The sequence below is a fragment of the Dipodomys merriami genome, unplaced genomic scaffold (genome assembly GCF_024711535.1).
Source record: "Dipodomys merriami isolate MVZ:Mamm:240054 unplaced genomic scaffold, mDipMer1.0.p SCAF_30, whole genome shotgun sequence".
Lineage (NCBI taxonomy): Eukaryota > Metazoa > Chordata > Mammalia > Rodentia > Heteromyidae > Dipodomys > Dipodomys merriami.
This window is the reverse complement of record NW_027204493.1, coordinates 13,598,580-13,620,849: the sequence shown is the minus strand read 5'-3', so window position 1 is coordinate 13,620,849 and position 22,270 is coordinate 13,598,580. Positions and strand designations below refer to the sequence as shown.

Sequence of the window (22,270 nt, the reverse complement as noted above, 5' to 3'; positions counted from 1 at the left end):
AGAACTCTCTAAGATCAGCATGGGCTTCTCTTTATACATGTATTTGCCTTCTAGAGAATTAAAAAAAAAAAAAAAGAATGAAGCAAACATTGGAAGAGAAGCTAACAGCCCATTTCAGCCCATCCTCTTCTCTCCTGTTCCCTAATTCAGCCTTGGGAATTTTAATGAGACTTATTTTCTAAATCTTTTAGCTTGGGAGTGGGGAGGAAACTCCATAGACCCCTTTCCCTAGGAAAGGAACATTTGTTGGAAAACTAACTGCAGGTAAAAAGCAATTCAAAGATTTGCATCTTTCCTTGCCTTTGCTAGACATCTTTCTCTTCAATTATACAGACAAACTTGCTTACTGGACTCTCTTCTTCCCAACAACAGAAACACCCCATTTTTAGGTGTGGACATATCCGTTTTATGATATGAACTAGGGGTCTGGAGCAAAACAATCTTGACACAGACCCAGCTACGCAACTTACTCACCATCCTGGTATATCAAACATATGACTCTCTGCAAGGAATGGCACTGAAGACTCTTCTGCATGTCAAAACTCTAGAAGTTAGTGGTCCATAATTCCAGGGGCTTAGAAAGCACCTCTAGCACGAACCAGATCATCAGGGTTGAATCCCACTCTGTAGGAGCCACTCTCGTTATGTTTCTTGCTGTGTTGTTCTCAGGAAGAAGTGAACTGTTACTCAAAAATCACTTAAATATCTGGTGCTCAGAAGTACAAGATGTCTTCAGATTTGTCTTCAACTAATGAGGACACCCACCCATCCTGAGGTCTCTTCCACAGAGCTCGGGCAGCAATAATGACTCGTCCTGTAACACACTTGTTTTAGTTGGGTTATATTGTCAAAAGACAGATCCATTTTGACTATTATAGACTTGGAAAACACAAGTCAGATCATTTTACATAGTTAATATTTTATATTTTATTCATTGAACTTACTTAGTGTTAGGAAATGCTTCTAGGTACTAGGGTATGACTTGGTGGTAGAATGTTTATCTAGCATGGCTGAAGTCTGGGTTCAATTCCCAGCACTGCCCCCTCTCCCATAAAAAATGAAGAATTCATCTTCATTGTTATGTTTCGTTTTGTTTTTTGCTAGTATTGGTGCTTGAACTCAGGGCTTTGGCTCTGTCCCTTAACTTTTTCACTGAAGGCTGACACTCTGTAACTTATCCCAATTAACCACACACACACACACACACACACACACGCACGCACGCACGCATGCACGCACACACGCACGCACGGGTGCGCACAGTGTGTGTACTAATTGGGGCCTCATGGAATTTCCTGCCTGAACTAACTTCAAACCATGATCCTTTAGATCTCTCTCCTGAGTAGTTAGGATTTCAGGTGTGAGCCACCACTAGCTAAAGTTTTAAAAGTGGGGGTCTTGCTTTTAGGTACCCACTCATATACATTTTATTAATCTAACAAGTATTTATTGCCCTACCCTTGCATAGAAAAAGACACAGCTGTCTGTCACAGAGTCCCCTGAGTTTTTGTCTGGCAAGACCCATATTTAAATAAGGAAGAAGCAGTGTGGGGCTTGGGCCATGGCTGTGTAGACAGTGTGTCTGTAGCGAAGTCTTGAAGCTGACGGAAGAAACATTTTTCCAGGAACTACACAGAGCTTCAATCAAATTGAAATCGTACTCAGAATAAAATCTTGTATTCATGATGAGAAACAGAGCATCAATTGAAACAAATGCCATGTCCCAAAAGGCTGGGAATTTCACGACACAGGCTGGTAGGAAATACTGGCAGAGCCGGGGCTGGTGCCAGAATGGGAGGCTTTTGATTAAGTTTCTCAGCCAGAAATATGTAGTGGCAGGAAAACTAGTCTTATTGCCCCGTTTTGATGCTTGGGCACCCTCAGAGATTGTAAAATTTAAGGTTTATGAACCAGTAATAGCACTAAGAGCGGATATAGCCTGGGTCTGTGTTCAGATTTCTATTATCTGATAAATCTGTAGTTAGAAAAAAAAATATATATATATATATATGATATGGCATAGTTTTATCTGCAGTGTTAAAAGTATGGGTATGGGACCAAGAAGTGGATGTAAGGATTCATTCTCTGAGAGAATAGAGGAAGACTTCCCAGAGGAGGTGCCTGCTGCCTAGGCAGATGTTTGAATAGGGATTTGCCAATTCAAAGAAGAGAGGGCCTTTCATTCTGAGTGTGTGGGACCTTGGTGCCAAGGTTAAGTGCTTGGACTTTTGACAGACTAGTAAGCAATGTAGGTAGCTAGAGTCATCAAGGTGGAAATGTGGAAGGAAATGTGTTGTATAGTTGTATGCTCAGTGCTATACGGTACTGACTTATTGAAAAGACATTTACTGAGGATCCACTCTGTTTAGTGTTCTGTCTAGCCTATGAAATGTTTCATACTGTCCTCAACAAAAATGGATAAATTTTATAAATGATCTTGTTATCTTGCTTCAAAGTTAAATACAAACCTTCATTTTTAACTTTGCAAGTTTATCTTTTGTTGCTTATGACTAATACCTCTGGTCACCTTCCTTCTTTATGCCAATATTCCTTATATTTATGCCTGTGCATTTTAGCTGGTTTATATTTTAGTTATGATTATGTGATTGGCTAAAGTCTACTACCCAGCTATCACTGGTGATTCTAGGCTTTGCCCTCACTCAAGACTTTGGTGCATCATTTTCTCACAGATGAAACTGGTAAAGGTTTGTGCATGCATTTTAAGAGAGAATGTCCCACGTCCTGACCAAATATAATAAATACCGTGGGTTCTTTCAAAAAGGAGTAAGTCATAATTGACCCTGTGGGAAAAGACTCGTGAAATGAAGTAATGTAGGCAAGGGATACCATGACCTTGGTTGCCCCCCAGAGGGTGTAATTACAATTCAGACAGGCTCTGTTCTTTATTTCCTGCTGCAAGCTAGGGCCAAGGGGTGATGTGTGTAGCATCTTGGGTTGAACTAGGGTGGGAAGTTGCTTGTGGAGGCTGCTGTGCGCGGGTGTGTGTGTGGGGTGGGAGGCGCTCAGACTGGACTATATACTGCCAGGCATTGCCCAAGGAAGCTAACGAGCAGCCAAGCTACCTTAGGAAAATGAGCATCATGATGAACAGTTATTTGCCTGTCTGGCGCCTTTCTTAGTAGCATAATGCATTGAATCCATGCCTCATAACATCCTCCTGAAGAAAGGAAGTGGCAGATAGTGTTAAACGTTACTGGTTAATCATGGGGAAACTGAAGCATGGATAGGTTTATGGGGTTTGAGTGGAGTCACACAATGCCTCAGTGTCTGGCCTGGGAATGAAGCCCGAGTTTGCCGCTCGCTGTCAGGACTGCCGACAGCATTGTGTCTCGTATTGTACAGCAGTGAAAAGGGCTTACTCTTCACAATGCCCGAACTGCTGTAGGCGACAAACACAATGAACTTTGGTACAGTATAGTCTAGAGGCCAAAACGTGTGATTTTAAGTAAATTGACTAGAAGAACCAATGCTTGATTAAAGGTTTAAAACAAACAAACAAACAAAAACAAAAATGAAACCTGCCTGCTGTGGGAGTGGGGAGAGCATATCCCCCAGTTGAAATGGAACACACAAGTTTTATCTGTTTGCCTGAAAAAATCTGACACTTTTCCTTTAACCATGAATTTATTTATTTCCAACATTCCATGATTGATTTCAAATATTCTACCTTGTAATAATCATTAATCACTAATAATCATGGTGATAATAATTAATAATAATTTCATTAACCTTACTCTGATAGCCAGGATTGTTTTTGGTTAAGTGTTTTGCAGATTTTTCAGATTTAGTATTTTTCCGGAACTATGGGAACTACAGAGCCAGGAATTCAGGAAAGTGATGGAGGTATAATGAGGGAATTGTCAGGTTGGAGGGCTCAGCATTCTATGGGATTGGAGTTAGAGGAGTAAAAATGCCATCAGTGGGAAGTACATGCAGAGAGAAGAGAGAAGTAGAATATGAAAGAATCCTTCATGTCCATCCCAGAGGACCACCTGTAGGCAAGCAGGCTCAGGAAAATGATTTATATAACTAAAATGTAATTAACAGAGGCCCAGTCACCTGGCCAAAGCAGTTACCCTTTAAGAAAACCATTTTCTCAAGATCATTATAAGGTTTATTAGAGGGGCCATATTTCTCAGGAGAGGGAACACATGTTACTACCCCTATTTAGGTAGCTGGAGGTTCTTGAGGCTGGAAGTTGAGGTAGGTGGGTATGGGCAGAGAATGGGAGTGGCCAGCTGTAGGGCAGGAACTCTAGGGCAGAGAGGAGCTCAGGTATGGAGGAGCTGAGGACCAAAGGTACGTATAATGTTAACAGATTCTCATTCCTGTTTTTTTTTTAATGTCAGATGTATGTGGGTATTCTGAATAAAGTAGCTTGTGTTACAGAGATTGATGAGTTTCGATACACAAAGTGTTTATACTTTGGATTTTAATGAGTCCATGGAGAGAAAATAGTGGAACTCCAGGCAAAAGTATGTTGACTGATATTGGTCTATGAGTAAATCAGACAAGGTGCTAGCAACCAATCACATGCAATTTTACTTTTGTACTTAGGCTTTATGATAGTTTCTGTTGGGCTAGTTCTTCAGCCATCCAGGAAATGGTCTGAGGAATGGTCTAGAGGAATTCTGGCACAGGAACTGAGTGAAGATGATGGTCTCTGGAGCAGAAATAGGGCGTCTCTCAACTTTCCTCAAGAAAGATCAAAGCAAAACAATAAGGAAAGCCATATGAGTAGTGTTGTCTGCATTAGGAAAACATGGAAGATCTGACCTATGCAAGAACAACTGCTAGCTGATGGCCATCTTTGTAAGAATATACATAGACATTTCTCTAGAAAAGACTTCTTTATCCTGAGTCTGATACTTGGTTTTTGTGTTTTGTTTTTTTTTCAAGGAAAAAAGGTTGTGAAAAGTTAGACAATGTGAGCCATTCATAGGAATCCAGAATGTGAAGTGTTGGCATCTAGAAGGGTGTTTATAGTTGAGATCATTAATCTTGTAGGAGAAGGCATAATGGGACTAAGTAAGGCCAAAGAAGAGCTACTGAGATGAATGAATAGGGCAAGTTCGTATATGGAGACAGACTGAAATAATTAGGACTCCTTAGGCTTGAAAAGACTGAGAAGGAAATGTGATTAGAGTTTCATAAATCCATGTAGAATATGGATCATAAAATACTGTTTACCAGAAGTCAGTAGAACCTCTTAAAAACTGAGGGAAATGAATTTAGGGGGAAAAAAAGAAGCTCTAAACCTACCAACAAAGTAGATTTTCTACATTGAAGTAACTCTTTTGGGAACTAAGCTAACGCTGTCATTGACATGCAGTGGCATGTGATTTTTTCTTAAAGTATTGGGATACCTAGAGAACATAGATCAAATATCTATTCACTTTTTTTTCCTTAGGTAGAACTTAAATATCATTCATTTTCACCTCCACAATTATGTCTTGAGGGTAGTTTCTGTACTCTCTTCTGCTAGGCCCTGAGGATAATCGGATGAGGATGGTCGGACATGTTTCCCACAGTGTGGGGATAGTTAAGAAACTGTAATTGCCTTCATGATGAATTCGCAACCGTGCTGGGAGAGCTTGACACTAATTGCTATGAAATCTTGGGTCAGAACTGTATGCCCTGGGGAAGGGTGGTGGTTAGGACTTGGCTAGGCCATGAGTTGGAATAGGAAAGAACATGGATAAGTGCCTTGAATGAGATAGGTCATCACTGTTCCAGGAGGAATGAGGGAGAGACAGTGGCATTGACTATAGCAGGTTATGGAGAACCTTGAAGGTTGGGTCCCAAAGTAGACAGAACTCAATGGAACAGATTAAGCAGATATAATCAGATTTTTTTTCATATTTTATATGGAGAACACAAAGTACAAGAAGGAGTAAATATACTGGAACCAGTGGGAGGATGCTGATGGTTAGGTGACAGTAGCTTAGGCTGAAAGTTGACAAGTTTAGAGCCATTTCAGATATAATATTATAGACCATGCTTGGTGACTAGACATGAGAAACAAGGGAGAGAATTACTCAAGGTTGACAGCTAATTAGGACTCAGATTTTATCTGACAGAAGAATCAACACAGGTTTTTCATAGGTCTCTTCCCTTATGATCCCCAGGTGACCCAGAAGCGAGTCTCTCCTTGACCACTGCCTCTCCCTTTCTTCCATTCTCTCATGAATCACTCAGGGCCTGAATATTTGAAGTTCTACAAAACTGGTACTTGGTTGGCCCCTAGTAAATAGATGTGGAATAGATAGAAAGATAAAGCCCTAATGAATGAGATCTTATCTCCCAAATCCACTGATCTTTATTGTTATGCAGCAAATACGTTTATTTGTAACCATATTATAGTTCATAGCACCCTAAGGTCATTTGACCTGAAACAGAGTTTAGCAAAGGCAAACGAGGCGGAAATATGTAAGGTTCTAATGAGTTCAAATTTATGTACCTATTTTGGTGATTAAATTTAAAACCTTTTTATTTTGACTTGACATCAAGAAGTTATAAGACATGGGGATGGGGGATAGCTCAATAATAGAATACTTGCCTCACATGCATAAGGGTATGGATTTAATATCCAGCACTGAAGAAGAATTTGTGTGTGTGTGTGCGTGTGTGTGTGTATGTGTGTACATACATGCATGTGTGCATGCATGCCCATACTGGGGCTTGAACTCTTGCTTATCTTTTTTGCTCAAGCCTGGCACTCTACCCCTTGAGCCACATCTCTACTTCCTGCTTTTTGCTGGTTAATTGGAAATAAAGAAAATGGAATTGCCTACCTTGAGATGGCTTTGAACCAGAATCCTCAGATCTCAGTCTCCTGAGTAGCTAGGCTTACAGCTGTGAAACACTGGTGTCTCGGCAATTTTTATTTTTAAATTTTTAAGTAAAGCGGCTAATTTTCCATGGACTTATCACTCAACTTCACCAGTTATTAACCATTTCCTGTATTTGATTTAGTGTAATCCTTACCAAATACAAATGGAGATAAGAGAGTTCAAGTTTTTCTGAGCCAGTTAATTACAGATATCAAGACCCTTCACCTCTAAGTTCTTCAGTGTGTGTTTTCTCTGAACAATGATGTTTTTCCTTATATAACCACAGTGCAGTTATTTAATTCAGGAAATTTAACCTTATGCAACACCGTTATCTAATAGGCAGTCTATATTCAGTCCTTACTATTGTCCCAATAATGTCATTTTGCAGCACTTTTTTTCTTCCTGATTCAGGGTGTAATCTAAGATGTGTTCCATTTCATATTATGTCTTCTTAGTATTCTTACCCTGGAATGGTTCTTTTGTCCTTTCTTTGACTTTTAAGACACTGGTAAAAATACCAAAGGGAAAAAAAAATGATAGGAAACAGACAAGGTGTCTTACAGGATGTTCTTTACATTGTCCTTTTCTGGGTTCCTTATGGTTAGCTGAGCTGGTACATTTTGGGGGGAATAATGTATGATGACATCATGTCCTGTCACAGCAGGAAAAGAGGCTGTGGCTAGACACATCTCATGACTGCGGGTGGTGACATTCATCACTTGGTAAAGATGATTAGGTTTCTCTCCTTTCAAGTCATGATTTTCCTCCTTATAATTAGTAGATTATTTAGTTACTAATAGGTTGTTATTTTTAATGTTGCTAACAATCTTACTTTAAAGAACCTCACTTTCTTCTCTCTTGACAGTGTTTTAGAGCACTTTGCTGCAAGGGACCACCACCTGCACGACCAGAATATGACCTGGTTTGCATAGGCCTCACGGGTTCTGGAAAGAGCAGTCTGTTGTCAAAGCTCTGCAGTGAAAGTCCCGAGAATGTCATGTCAACTACAGGTAGGTGCCATTCCAAGAGTCTGTCCCTTCTTCCTTCTTAGCCCCTCGCTTCTCTTTTTACTGTGCTATATATGTGACCCCTCACCTTCCTACTATTGGTCTGTACTTTGTCTGTATATTTCTGCAAGTTTTAAACATTCTATCTCATGTTCCAAAGAAGGGGACCTGATTAAGCATTAAATTACTGCATCTACTGTCCCTCTCATTAGTCATTTCAGTAGCATAGAATATATAAAACACAGGTAAATTAATTATAAAACCTGAAGTCTGGAACTCTGATCCTGTGATCCATTGGTTTTATTTTGAGTTGTTTTTCCTTTTAAGTATCACTCAACCCTCTTTTTTTGGTTATGAACTCCCTATGCAACAGTTAGCACAGGGGCCACTGATTAGTCTTATGCTATTTTTTTAACTTAAAAGTCATAACCAGGCAATGGTAGTTCATACCTGTAATCCAGGCTACTAGGGAAGCTGAGATCTGAGGATCCTAGTTCAAAGCTAGCCAGAGCAGAAAAATCTGTGAGATTCTTATCTCCAGTTAACCAGCAAAAAGCTGGAAATAGAAGTATTGCTCAAGTTGGAATGCACCAGCCATGGTGCACAGAGAGTAATGGGAAGAACAAAGCTCAAAGAAAGGATTGGACACAGCATTTGAGGACTAGATTTGACCGAGCTTGAGGACCAATTGGCTTTGGAGAGTGAAAAACAAAAGTAAGGCAAGGATGATATAATTACTTAGGTGATGAGTGGGTGTTGAAATTATTCTCTAGTGTTTCATAACAAATAGGAAAAATATTGATGACCAGAGAAGCCTTACATGAATTCAGGTTAGATTTCTGCCACCAACTAAATTCAAAAGGAAGTATAGGATTTGTGAACTTTATATATATTTTTAAAAAGTTAAAATATACAAGAACAATACTGTAAAGGTTATATGGGAAAAAGAAGTACACTATTTTAGGATTCTTAAACCATAATCAAAGTGGCATAATAACATTTGAAGGTAGACTGATAATGTAGACTGCATTCTTATCCCTGTTCTAACTATTGCAATTACAGTTTTATAAACAGTGGTATCTCAAATGAAATAACAGAGAGTTGTCAAAACTGCTCAGTCCAAAGAAGGCAGAAAAAGAAATAAAGGGAAACAAGAATAAATGAAACAAGTAGGAAACAAGTAGCAGGGCAATACGTTCAAACATCATCACACTCACTCACATTAAATGTTAATGGTCTTAACTCTTCAATTAAGGAAATGATTTTTAAGATACTTCATCTTAGTTCTAAAAATATTGGCTTTATAAAATGGAATTTATATATAGACCAAAAATATTAAAAGATCGGATAAGATAGAATGGGTAAATTAATATCAGTTTGAATAATATTATGGATAAAGAAGCTCATTTTATAATGATGAAGGAATCATTTAGTCAAGAGAATATTACAATATACTGAATATTTGTGTACCTAATATCACAGTTTGAAAATATATAAAACAAAAAACTGTAAAGTGACATAAACACAGTTGTAATTAGTTTATATTCTTTTGTTATTCAATAGAACAGAAAATATATGAAGAAAATCAGTCAAGATATAGTAGGCAGGGGCTGGGAAGATGGCTCAGTGGTAGAATGCTTGTTTCGCATACATGAGGACTTGGGTTCGATTCCTCAGCCCCCACATAAACAGAAAAAAAAGCCGGAAGTGGTGCTGTGTTTCAAGTGGTAGTGCACTATCCTTCAGCTAAAGAGCTGAGGGACAGCGCCCAGGCCCAGAGTTCAGGCCCCACAACCGACAAAAAAAAAAAAAAAAAAAAAAAAAAAAAAAAAAAAGATATAGTAGGCATAAATAACACTAAAAGTCAACTTTACCTGATTAACATTTACAGCATGGAGCCAGTTACAGAAGACATTCTTTTTAAGTACCCATGGAACATTTACCAAGTTAGATCACCATCTAGTGTGTAAATAAGCCTCAATAGATTTTAGATGGACTCGTCTTACTAAATATGTATTCAAGCTGCAGTGAAGTTCAATTCAAAATAATTATGAGAATATTTCAAAATCCCCAACTATATAGAAGCTTCTTGAAAACTTATGAATCAAAGAAAGAATCAAAAGATAAATTGTATCAAATGACAACACAGTTTATCACAATTTGTTATAAACTTCTTCAAGCAGGACTTGTGTGGATAGAGCTATAGCAGTGAATGCCTAAAGACACTGAAAGACAAGAATGGGTTAAATCGAAGTAAGCAGAAGGAACCAGATCTGCTTAGAAATCAATGAAATAAAATGAACAACAAAGAAGTGGAGCCAAAAGCTTATTCACTTTGCAAAAGTGAATAAGATTGATAAAACTCTAGCCACACTGATCAGGAAAAATCAAAGGAAGACACAAAATGCCAATATGGGGAAGGAGAAGAATGACATCAGAAGATCTACAACTTCTAAGTGGTTAATAAGAGAGTATTATGACCAACTTCTGCCAATAAATTTGACAACTTTGATGAAATGAATAATTTTCAAAAGAAAATCTTTTCAGTCTTATTTGATAAGAAATAGAGAAGCCTGATAGATAAATATCTATTAAAGAAATTGAAATTATAGTTAAGGAAACACTTGAAGGTCTGGTTGGCTTTACTGGCTAATCCTACTAAACATTTTAAGGAAAAACACAATATCAATTCTCCATGATATCTTCCAGAGAAATAAAGAAGAGGGAAATCTTTTCCTCTGCTTTATAAAACCAGCACTAACCTGATATTAAAACAAGGCAAAGAGATTACAAGAAAACCATATATCAATAGCCAATATCTCTTGTGGGCACCATGCAAAAATTATAAACAAAAATCTAGCAACCCACATATAGCAAACAACCATAGTAGCACAATACTCCATAAAGTGGTGAATTCATTTATATCTATCTAAGGAACACAGAATTGGTTTCCTTAAAATAAAAAAAAATTATCTGGCGCTGGGGCTGTAGCCCTGTGGTAGATCATTCACCTAATATGTACAAGATGCTCTGGCACCATCCACTAAAAGAATAAAAAGGTCAATTCACGATACCAATAAACTAGAAAATTATATGATCATCTCAAGAGGTCACTGAAAAATCCAACAGTAATTTCTGAAATTCTTCACACAGTATAAAAGAATTCCTGCAATGATGAAATCCTATCTATGAAAACTTTTTCACTGTTGTCATAGTAGTGAAAGATAGTGAAAAGATGCTTAGATCAGGAACAAGACATGGATACTCTTCTTCCATGCAACTATATAATAGAGATTCTAGCAAATGCAGGAGATAGAAAAAAAAAGGAAGTGAAGTAACACCATCCATTTTGGAATACAGTAATTAATATTATCACTATTTGCTGGCAACATGATCATCAACATAAAAAATTTAATGGAAACTTAAGACTGATAAAACTCTACCCATACTGGTCAGGAAAACTGGAGATAATTAATGTGAATTATATCTGATGCTTTTAGAGATCTGAAAGGTGACTTAGGATGTCGCTCTTGCCATTGATTTGGAGAATGTCACCCTTAAAATGGAAGAAGATAGGATGCATTTCACATTCTTTAGACAAAGTTTGAATTTGTTCATCTAGATGAACAAATTATCTGAAAATCTGAAGATGGAAATGACTGATGTTCATATGTAAATGATGATACTTCAGGGTGGAAAGTTATCAAGAAGTGGATGTAATCAATTGATGGGAAAGTAGTTTAAGAAAGTAAAGCTTGTGCTGGGAGGTAAGAGGACGAAAAGTTCGAATAAAAGGAGAGAGAAAAAGTACAAGATTAGGGAGAGGATGTTTTGTACTCAGATTTGAACTCCAGGCTTTCTGCTGGCCAAGCTGGTATGATACCGCTGAGCCACGTCTCCAGCCATTTTCCATTGGTTATTTTTAGGATACAAGATAGCTTCCCACTCTGGAGTGTGCTTGAGCCTCAGTCTGCCTACTATTAGACTTTTCCATTGGTGCTAGGATTAGAGTCATAGAACAAGTCATAAAAGTAAGATATAGGGGGGGCTGGGAAGGTGGCTCAGTGGTAGAGCACTTGCCTTGTATGCCTGAGGCCCTGGGTTCGATTCCTCAGCACCACAAAAGCAAAAAGAAAAAAGCCGGAAGTGGCGCTGTGGCTCAAGTGGTAGAGCGCTAGCCTTGAGCTGAAGAGCTGAGGGACAGTGCTCAGGTCCAGAGTTCAGGCCCCACGACCGGACCCCCCCCCCAAAAAAAAAGTAAGATATAGGAAGTGGCTATATAAAAATTTGGAATCAATGGAAAGATAAAATAATAAATATAAATGCAAACAGAAAATACTGTTGGAACTGTTTGAGTCAAGTATTACAGACAAGAATTTATGGCTATCATATTTTGAAAATTCGGTCACTAGATTCAATTTTGTTGAGTCTGCAAAGAGATTTTTCATAAACAGAATAATGGTCAGGTGATAATGGAAAAACATTTTGTCTTTACCAGAAATTCATCTTTATAGGGAAAAATATATTCATTTTGTACTTAAGTATACTATCTTTAGGTAAGGCCCAATACAGGTAATATTATAGTGGAGAATACATATAGCAGGGGTGCACAGTAATTGTTACTGTCCCTTTTCTTGGAAGCAATTCCTCATAGAGATCGAATACGCAAACCTAGCAATGGTGCCATTGGCAGTTTATCACCAGCATGCAACTTAAAAGAAGTTATATGCATGAGGCAATAATTCATTGTAACATTTTGTATAATAAGTAAAACTTTAAAACAACATAAATGTCCTACAGCAAGGAAGTTTGTTAAATAAATTATGTAACCTCAATTGAAGTGATTATAAAATGTATACTGTGTTATATTGAAGAAAATGAAAATGAAATTTGAAATCATGTATAAAAATCAAGTCATGGAAATCTATTATTTGTATAAAAACTAGAACAGAACACCTATAAATACTAATATACTTTGTTGACGTGGTTCAATCATGGTAAGATTTTCTTCTTTTCAATTATCTCCCTATTTTTTAATGTTCTGAGAGTATAAAGCAATTTATGTATTAGCTTGTTGGGAGCTCCAAACAATTAAGACTCTACTGTTAGAGTTAATTTCTTATGAAATGAAAACATTGTAAGCCAGGCGGCTACTGGCTCTCTGTAATCCTAGTTACACAGGAGGCTGAGATCTGAGGATCAGGGCCCAAAGCTAATCCCAGGCAGGAAAGTCCATGACACTCTGACCTCCAAGTAACTACCAGAAAAACCAGAAGTGGAACTGTGGCTCAAAGTGGTAGAGTTCTAGCATTGAGCAAAAAGCTCTGGAACAGTGCCCAGCCCCTGAGTTCAAGCCCTATGCCCGTTAACACCCCCCCCCCCCCCCACACACACACCATTGTAAAAAGAATATGTCCATTTAATTTCAGCAAAGTAAGAATTCTTGTCTTTTTTTTTAAGGCAGAAAAAAAATCCAAAGTTTATTTCAGCAATTTTTCATATTTAACATAATTTTCTAAAGAAGCTTAAGTTATCAAAGCTAACAAGTCTTCCAAGGGGCTGGGAAAGTTGGCTCCGTGGTAGAGTGCTTGCCTTGCATGCATAGGCCCTGGGTTCAATTCCTCAGCACTACATAAGTAGAAAAAGCTGGAAGTGGTACTGTGGCTCAAGTGGTAGAGCGCTAGCCTTGAGCTGAAGAGCTGTAGGACAGCGCCCAGGCCCAGAGTTCAGGCCCCACAACTGACAAAAACAAACAAACAAACAAACAAAAACAAGTCTTCAAAGAACAAGACCTGCTGGGAAGCCTGTTCTTTCATCTCCAAGAAACAAAAAAGTGAAATTCAGTTTGGGGTGAATATTTTGTATACATGTGAGGGATTTATTGATAAGAAGAGTTGTTTATCTATAGATTTCATGAATATTCACTTCCTACCTGTTTTATGAACCAGAGAAATGGAATCTAAAGGCAAAGGATAATATATTGATAGAACATAGAGAACAACATAGAGAAAACTGAACACTTGGAATTTTAAAATGTTGAAAATATCTTTAAGGATATCTATTTCTGTGCTTGAAAAAAAATGTCAAGTAGTATGTCACTCAGTTAAAATAGAAAAAAGATCCTGACAGTTTGAAAGAATGACAGAAAGTTCATGAAAATTTGAATGAAGCATTTAAATAACTTCAGTATTAGCTGCATATGTGTTAAGTTAACCAGAGAAACAAGTTAGAAAGTCAGACTTTGGTATCTGTGAAAGGATTGTGTTTTGCAAATGCCACTAGATTAAATTTCCTTGTATGATGTTGAAATCACATTTAGAAGAATTTCTGCTAGGTCTTTGTCCAAACATCACAAAATTACCATGGCATAAATAAGGCTCTTGGGCCAGGTCAAGACCACCAGATCTATGGAATGTTTTTCAGCAGTTCTTAGAGTGACCCAGGAATTTCAGAAGCATAGATCAAGTATCGATGTGCATGTGTGCAGACTTGGTGGAGGGAGCGAAGAGGACTCAGTGTGTATGCCCAAGTAAAACATTCATGTGTTCCACATGATGAACAAAAATAGACTAACCTTCTTCCCAAAACGAATTTTGTTACAATTCCAGGAATGCTTCCCCTGCCTGAAAAACTTCAAATCCATCTCGTCTGTGTTACAGGTTTTGTTGGATTTAAGGATTGCAAAACAAAGACTGAAAGGCTATGCAAACAGTTATTTCCCTAAAGAGTTACTAACTCATATATTTATTAAAATTTGTGGGGTTAAATCTTCAGGGAGATTTTAGTCTTACTAATGTAGCTTAGGTAGGCCAGGAAAAAATGAGTGCGTTAACTTCGGCTTCCACCTTCCAATTGTTTGAACAGAGCCCAGGGAGACCTACCCTTGCAGCCTTCAGCCAATACTGGAGGCCATTAAGGGTGGACTCACTTGTTGCTGTTATTTCTGCCTTCTTTCCTAATATAAATAATGGAGCCCTAGTTCTAGAGGAAATCTTAAAAAAGCTAACCCAGTTCACTCATTTTGTAGATGAGGAATTCAAAGCCAAGATAATAAAATATTGTCACTAGGAGTCTGAGCTGTGTGGCTGAGACTGCTAGGCATGTCTTGTCACATCCACATACTTACACCCAGTGGAGATAACCAGAGGACACTCAGTGTTTGAAGAAGCAAATGATGATCAGACATTTTCCCTTCCCAAGTCCCTGGCTCTATTAGTGATATATTAAAAGGGACTTGGTCAACTCGTGCTATTATTTTTTCATTCTACTAATAACAATATTGTGTGGACCTGAGTCCACTTATTTGGGTTCCTCCTGTTGACTTTTTTTCCAAACAGAAGGGAAAATATCTTAGTGAGTTTATGAGGTGCATATGTTGCCCAGTAAATTCTAGCAGTGTTTAAGCTCAGCTGGCTTGTTGGTGCATGGTAGAGGCATAGCAATGTAGAGCTATAGTGTCAAGACCCGAGTTCAAGTTTGAATATAGCACTTAATACTTTTGATGAGGAGATTAACCTCTCTGTGCTTCACTTTCTTCTTGGGACACTAACTCTGGAATTGTTATTAGGTTCTTGGCAGTACTGAAATCTGTTCATGTGACCAACACTGGCATACAGGATATCCTATACACTGCACATTCTGAATCCTTGCAGTTTAGCAGGAGACAGAAAACAAATGAATAAGTGGATATGTAGTTCAAACTGCAAACACATGGAAGTACTGAGTGCTGGAGGACATGGATTCCAAAAAGTCAGCTGTGTTCAAAGACACAAAGAAAGGAAGTCTTCCCTGAAAGATCTCCTCCTCAAAGTCACAGCTTTCTCAAAGTCTGAATTATTTATCTCTCTTGACCTCCTTCAGTCCAATGGAAGGGAATAAAATACAATGTGATAGTTGCCCTTCTGTTCAATTAGAAGTTTTGCTTTACATTTTTAGTTCTATTGAATCTTTGCAAATACTTAGAAAAGAAGTATTGTTTCTCTTCGGTTATTTTGTGGACCACGTTTCTAGACTTTGTTCTATCAGCAGTTATTACTAGAGCTGTACTTTAAAAATAATATGGAGAGAGCATTATGTAAGACGTGTATACCTTTGTGGTATAAATCTAGCCATGCATGTTGTGTTTGGGAGAAAGCATTTATGAGTATTCTGCTGAAACATTTATATGCCTATAAATAACTTTGCTAGGTTACTTTGCTTAGCATGAACATTGAGGAGATTTTTGGAGTCAGTTTATTATGAAGATTCTTCAAGGATTTAAACACAGTAATGGTAATATAATCTGCCTGTTGGATTAATAAATTTCTGAAGTCTATTCTGCTTATGGATGCAGCCATTTCTGGAAGGATATTACTTCTATTTCAGTGCCTGCATATTGTCAACTTTTGAGAATAATCAAAGTTGATTAGACATTGTTATTGTGCTCCGTCGTTTTCTCTTTCAGAGCTGAGACCTGTCCTCCATCTCTGGAAAAGCTATTCTGAGTTGTCCTGAGCATAACCACTGATAAACTGTTTAGTATTTGCAGAGAGCATTTTGTTTCCAGGATTTTGCAATCCTTGCCTTTAGTCTGTATAATTCTATGTGGGGTAGGTAGATAAATTTAAGCATCCAAGTGTCCTGCAGGCGAATTTTGGCACCAGCAAGGATATTGTGATTGGCACTGACTTTCTCATTTCCCAGAGGCTAGACACCTGGAGAGACTTTCCTTCAGGCCCAGGTAAATGCCAGTATTTCTGCCATGTGGGTCTACTTCACGTTCTTCCTGCTGTTTCACTAAGAGCCAGTGACCTTATGAATCATGAACTGTAGTGCTGCCCTGACTGGGTCAGTCAACATTAAGGAAGGGTGTTTTCTGGAAGATTCTCCAAGGGTTCAATAAGCATTTACTTTGTCTGTAGCAAATGTCAACTATTGACACCTCCACCATACCAACCTTTTTTTTTTTTTTTGCTTGTTTGGGTCCGGTTGTGGGGCCTGAACTCTGGGCCTGGGCGCTGTCCCTCAGCTCTTCAGTTCAAGGCTAGCGCTCTACCACTTGAGCCACAGCGCCACTTCTGGCTTTTTGCTTATGTGGTGCTGAGGAATCGAACCCAGGGCCTCATGAATGCAAGGCAAGCGCTCTACCACTGAACCACCTTCCCAGCCCATACCAACCGTTTTTGTCTTTAAAATTTTTTATTTAAAATTTTCTTAATCTCAATAAATGAGATATGAGAAGCTAGAATTTCTTCTTAGGAGTTTGTAACATATGCCCTTACTCATCTTACATATGTATATATGTATGTATGTATATGTATATATGTATGTATGTATATGTATGCATATATACATACATATATACATAGTAAGATGAGTAAAGGCATATACGTGTATATATATACACATATAAGATGCATAAGGGCATATATATGTGTGTATATATATATATATATATATATATATAGTGATTAAATTTTCACCAAATAATCCTTGATTAAAGTGTGGTGCCAGCAGATATGCACTGTGTGTTTGTTGTTGGGTCTGAGATACTGTAATAGACATAGAACACACTGCCTTATCCTGGTAACAAAGCTGTGAAGTAGATGCTGTCATCACAGATGAGAAAGCCATGGCCAATCAGTTGCCAGTGACAGAACTTACAGTGGACAGGGCTAGAGTTTCAACCTAGTTCTATCTGAATCCAGACTCAGTTCTTCAACCATTGCATAACACTGCCTTACACCAAAGCTAATGGACTATTTATTGAAGTGTTAGGGCAACACGTAACCATGAAGTGCAAAAGAGGAGCTTGACTAAAAAGGCATATGCGGATTTACTTTTCTATAGGCAAAGCTAAAGCATGAAAATTAATTGTGCATATCTTTTCACCTTGCCAGAAACCTATCACAACTTGTCTCAAATGAAAAGTTCTTTTTTTTTTTTTCAGGTAAGGGGTAGGTTTATTCATCGTTCAGGCTGGCACCAGGCCATCTTGGTCCTCCACGCGGTGGGGAAAGGCCTGGGAAAGAGAAATCTGGGAAAGAGAGAGAAAGAGAGAGAGCTGGGAAAAGAGCTGAGAACTAGAAAAGAGAGAAAATAGTTAGGAAAGAGAAGCACTAGAAAAGAGCAGAGAGCTGGGAAAGAGAAGAGAAGGAAAGAGCTGAGAAAGAGCTAGAAAAGAGCGGAGAGAGAGCTAGAAAAGAGAAGGGAGAGGGCATCTGGGCCTGGGCTAGGCCTTATCTAGGAGAAAGGTGTGGCCACATCAAATTCAGAGGTGACCTCAGCTGATGCAGATGTGACCTCTTCCAGGTGTCCCAGTTGCCTAGGTAGAGCTGGGGAAGAGAGAGAGAGCTGGGAAAGAGGTGGGAAAGAGAGAGCTGGGAAAGAGAGAGAAAGAGAGCTAGAAAAGAGAGCATCTGGGAAAGGTAGGAAAGAGAGCTAGGAGAGAGAAGAGCAAAAGTTCTTATATATTTGTCTTGGGAAAGGGACTGTGATGATTCATCATATGATTGTACTTATTAACTCAGGCTTAAATCCTAACATGGAGTGAGTGGTTCAAAACTACTGAATAATTAACTTTTAAAACTTAGTGGGATTTTTAATCTGAACAGAAATGCATATCCATAGCAAAACAATCAAAAGAAACAAAAGAATCCCCCTTCTATTTCAAGCTTTCTCCTGAGTCATTACTAGTTACAATTTCATGTGGCTCCATTCAGAATTATTCATTGTGTCTGTTTGTACATGTGTAGATGTAGGTGTGCATACATATTCTAATGCTGCATCTAAATTGATTTAACTTCATTGGCAATAATTATGTCTAGAATACATGTCTAAAATACATGATTAATCATAGTATGATATGCTCTGAGTATATAGTTTTATAATCTAAATCTTGTTGAAACAATTGTCTTAAATATGGAATCTTTTTGAGAAAAATAGATGTATGTATTTTTAACCATGTCCCTAAAATACTAGCATGGATAATAAAACTCTAAGATGGTTACAATTTAAGTATCTTAAACCCTGGAATTGCTGATAATATGTTTTATATTTGTATATATGTGTTTTATATATATGTATATGAGGAAAAATGGAAAGACATTAATTTTACAAGATCTAAAGGCTTCTATAAGTTTAATATTTATGTCACTATGCTTCCAAATATTTTTCTTATAACTGATTACATTTTAGTCCATATTATGCATAAAGAATAAGGCACTATGTTTAAATAAATGGATACAGTGCTATTTTGGTGCAACATATACTGGCATTTTCACAAGCAGAGATGTTAATGGGAAGTTATTACCTTACCTTAGAAAGTACATGTTTCTAATATGCATGTTGGCTATGGATTATGAAAAGCAAATCTTAATCTGACATAAACTGGAAAAGAATATGAACATTTAATTGTTTTGAGTTACAAGTTAAGTTGCTAATTCTTATGTGTTTGCTTTTTAATTTTAGGTTTCAGTATAAAGGCAGTACCATTCCAGAATGCTATCCTGAATGTAAAAGAACTTGGAGGTATACATTTAACATCCTTTCTATGTCTGATCTTAACTTCACTAATTGGATATTAATGTATTGTTACATGTAATTTAAACAGTATGATAGTTTATCCCCCAAAATTGATTTTTATTTGTTATCTTGCTAACATATTTTCTCGAAATAGTTCCTTCTCTTTACATATGCTTTAAAAGGTGTTGAAGAGTCCTATGTTAAACTTTGCTTTCTCTTATATGAATCAAAGAACTACACTAATGGCAATTGATATGGCAATTGATTGGTTTTATTTATGCAAAACTATTCTTGGAATGAAACATATTAAGAGAATTTTCGTGTCATTAAATATAAAGAAGGCAAAAATGTGTTTTAGTTTACATTTATACTGCAAATTTGATTGGACTTAATCTTTTTAGAATGTATTTGTTCTGATAATAAATCTTTGCCATTGGCTGTTTTGCTGGCCAACCACATTTATTGGATAGGCTGTACCCCAAAGCATGCATCATTCAGTCTTTCATTACACTCTGTCTGGCACTTTTTTTTTTCTTGTGTTTTATGTCAGTCAGGGTCTTAACCCATGTAAATAGATTAACAAAGAAATCAGTCAATTCAGTGAACCTACTAAATTCTCTAATGGCACAGGAAAATGGGAAGTGCTTGCAGTTCTGTAGAGTATGGATGAGTTTAATGACTGAGAAGAAAGCTCCCTTCCATCTCTTTAATCACTTTGTGATATTGACCTTACCCTGTTTTGTTTTGTTTTGTTTCTTTTCCTTCAAGGTCATTCTCACTATGACCTATTTTTAGTGTGATAAAATTGAAACACCAACTTCATGCCATTTTCAGTGTTTTGTACTTTCTTACTTTCATTCAATAAGTATTGTTTGAACTTTTCAGGGATCTGTTTTCAGGGCACTATGGTCTAGGACAGATTTGCTTCTTTTAGTTTGTTTTATAACCACCTCTGGCTTTTATAACATTAATACTGAAAAGCAACCAGGAATTATAAATTCTGATTTTTTCCTTTCAGTTTCTTTTATTATTTTTACTTCAGAAATCATATTACATGAATATACTTACAATAACTTTTCATGTAAAAAATTTTAAGAATATTTTATTAGACTGTTTTAATACTACTTTGGTTTGTTGTGGCTGTTTGCTTCTCAGTGACAAAATTATTATTAACAGATACTTTAGAGTCACAGGACATACTATATGAATCCACTACCTCTTATGTGTGTGGTTTGAAGCTGAGCAGCAACACACTATTTTATTATGAGGCCAGACACAAAATTTTATTGAACACCCACCAGGTGTACAAAACTGTTGATTAATCACTAAGGTATTTACCATTTAAGATGTCTATGTGGATGAAATAAATAGTAAATGTGTCTGGGTAGTTAAGAAAAATGAGCATTTAAAGGAATTTATTATAATCTTGGATCTGTGCCATTGAAATTCAGAGCAGTGAAAGAGGACTAGGGGCGTATCAGATGGGAATAGGTCTGTTCCTGAGAAAGATTTAATTCTGCTGAACAAATTGTGCTCTGAAAATTGCTGAAATGGAGATTCCAATGGAGAGGATACCGTAGGGTTTGATGTTCATGTTTTAATTTGTACCTATTTTATGACAAATGAAGAGATATCAGAGCAGACAGAGCCTCAGGGGTCAGAGCAGATATGTCAGTTCTAGGCTAATGGTAAGTTGGGTTTTTACATGTATTAGTATTAAAGAACAAATTTCTAGCCTAAACTTATTACTCCTGTCCCCAACTTTAAATAGCTCTGATTTTAGCTGAGAGAGTATCTCAAGGAAAGATGACTTTCAGACATCCACAGCATGGTTAAGTAATGCCCCATGTCACAATCTCAGAGAAAAAAAACAGAGGGAGTTGATTTTTTTTTTGGCAGGGGGGAGCGGGGAATAATGGGGTTTGAACTCAGGGTCTTGGGTTTTCTAGGTAGCTTCTGTACCACTAAGCTGCAGTATATTTCACTGGGCCAAGAGTTGGTGGTTCATTTACCAACTTATGTATTAAAATATATATTTTAAAAAATTGCCTCAAGAACACATGAGAGAAGGTAGGCTAGAACATATAAAGAAATAGGAGCTTTCCTAGGATTTAAAATGTATTCTGGTGTTGCAACAATGAGAAGTACAAAATGTCATGTCAAAACCAACTTTACAATGTCGGTGTGGGGGGGAGGGGGGTATAATTGGGTGGGGGGAGGGGGGAGGCTGGGAAGGGAGGTGAAGGGTAAACAAAGGAGGAGGCTGCAATGCTTGGTAAGAAATGTATGCATTATCCTGCCCATGTAATTGTAGCCCCTCTGTACAGTATGTTCTCAAATAAAATAAAATTAAATTAAAAAAAAAATAAAATGTATTCTGGGAAGTGGTGCTGTGGCTCAAGTGGGAGAGCACTGAAGAGCTCAGGAACAGTGCCCATGCCCAGAGTTCAAGCCCCATGGTCGACCCCCCCCCCCCCAAAAAAAAAATGTATTCTGGTGCCAATGTAAAGTATTAGGCTTTTGGAGAGAACTATGACCTATTTAAATCCAGTTATCTGGGAGCTACTTGACTGAGAATTTCTAATTTAAAGATGAAAGTATTGAGTGTTTTAAGACCATTGTTGGAGAATTGGAAACCTGTGTTTGCCAGTGTGGTACCATTCAGAATATGGGTTATTTGGAGTTCTGTGGGTAGCTGGTGAGAACAGGACTATAAGGTCCTACTAAAGAAAGCACAAATACAGCAGTTGTCTTCATCCTGGGGATAACAAGAGAATGGCCCAGCATGTTCTTCCTGCTAGTGTCCTTTCTCAGTGCTTCCAGATAATTCTAAGGCCTCTACCATTCCCCTTCTCAACCTTAGTTAAACCTTTTACCTTTTCAAAAGAACAAACAGCTGGGCACATT

General features: G+C 37.6%; 1 protein-coding gene across 4 annotated transcripts in view; it reads left to right on the top strand.

The window, feature by feature from the left end:
* Positions 1-22,270, top strand: part of Arl15 (ARF like GTPase 15) — a 379,440-nt gene that overhangs the window by 124,705 nt on the left and 232,465 nt on the right. For all 4 annotated transcript variants that reach the window (XM_070041162.1, XM_070041161.1, XM_070041164.1 and 1 more), the window contains exons 2-3: positions 7,720-7,864; positions 19,310-19,369. In XM_070041162.1, the coding sequence (XP_069897263.1) occupies positions 7,720-7,864; positions 19,310-19,369 (205 nt within the window). The remainder of the gene's footprint in view (positions 1-7,719; positions 7,865-19,309; positions 19,370-22,270) is intronic.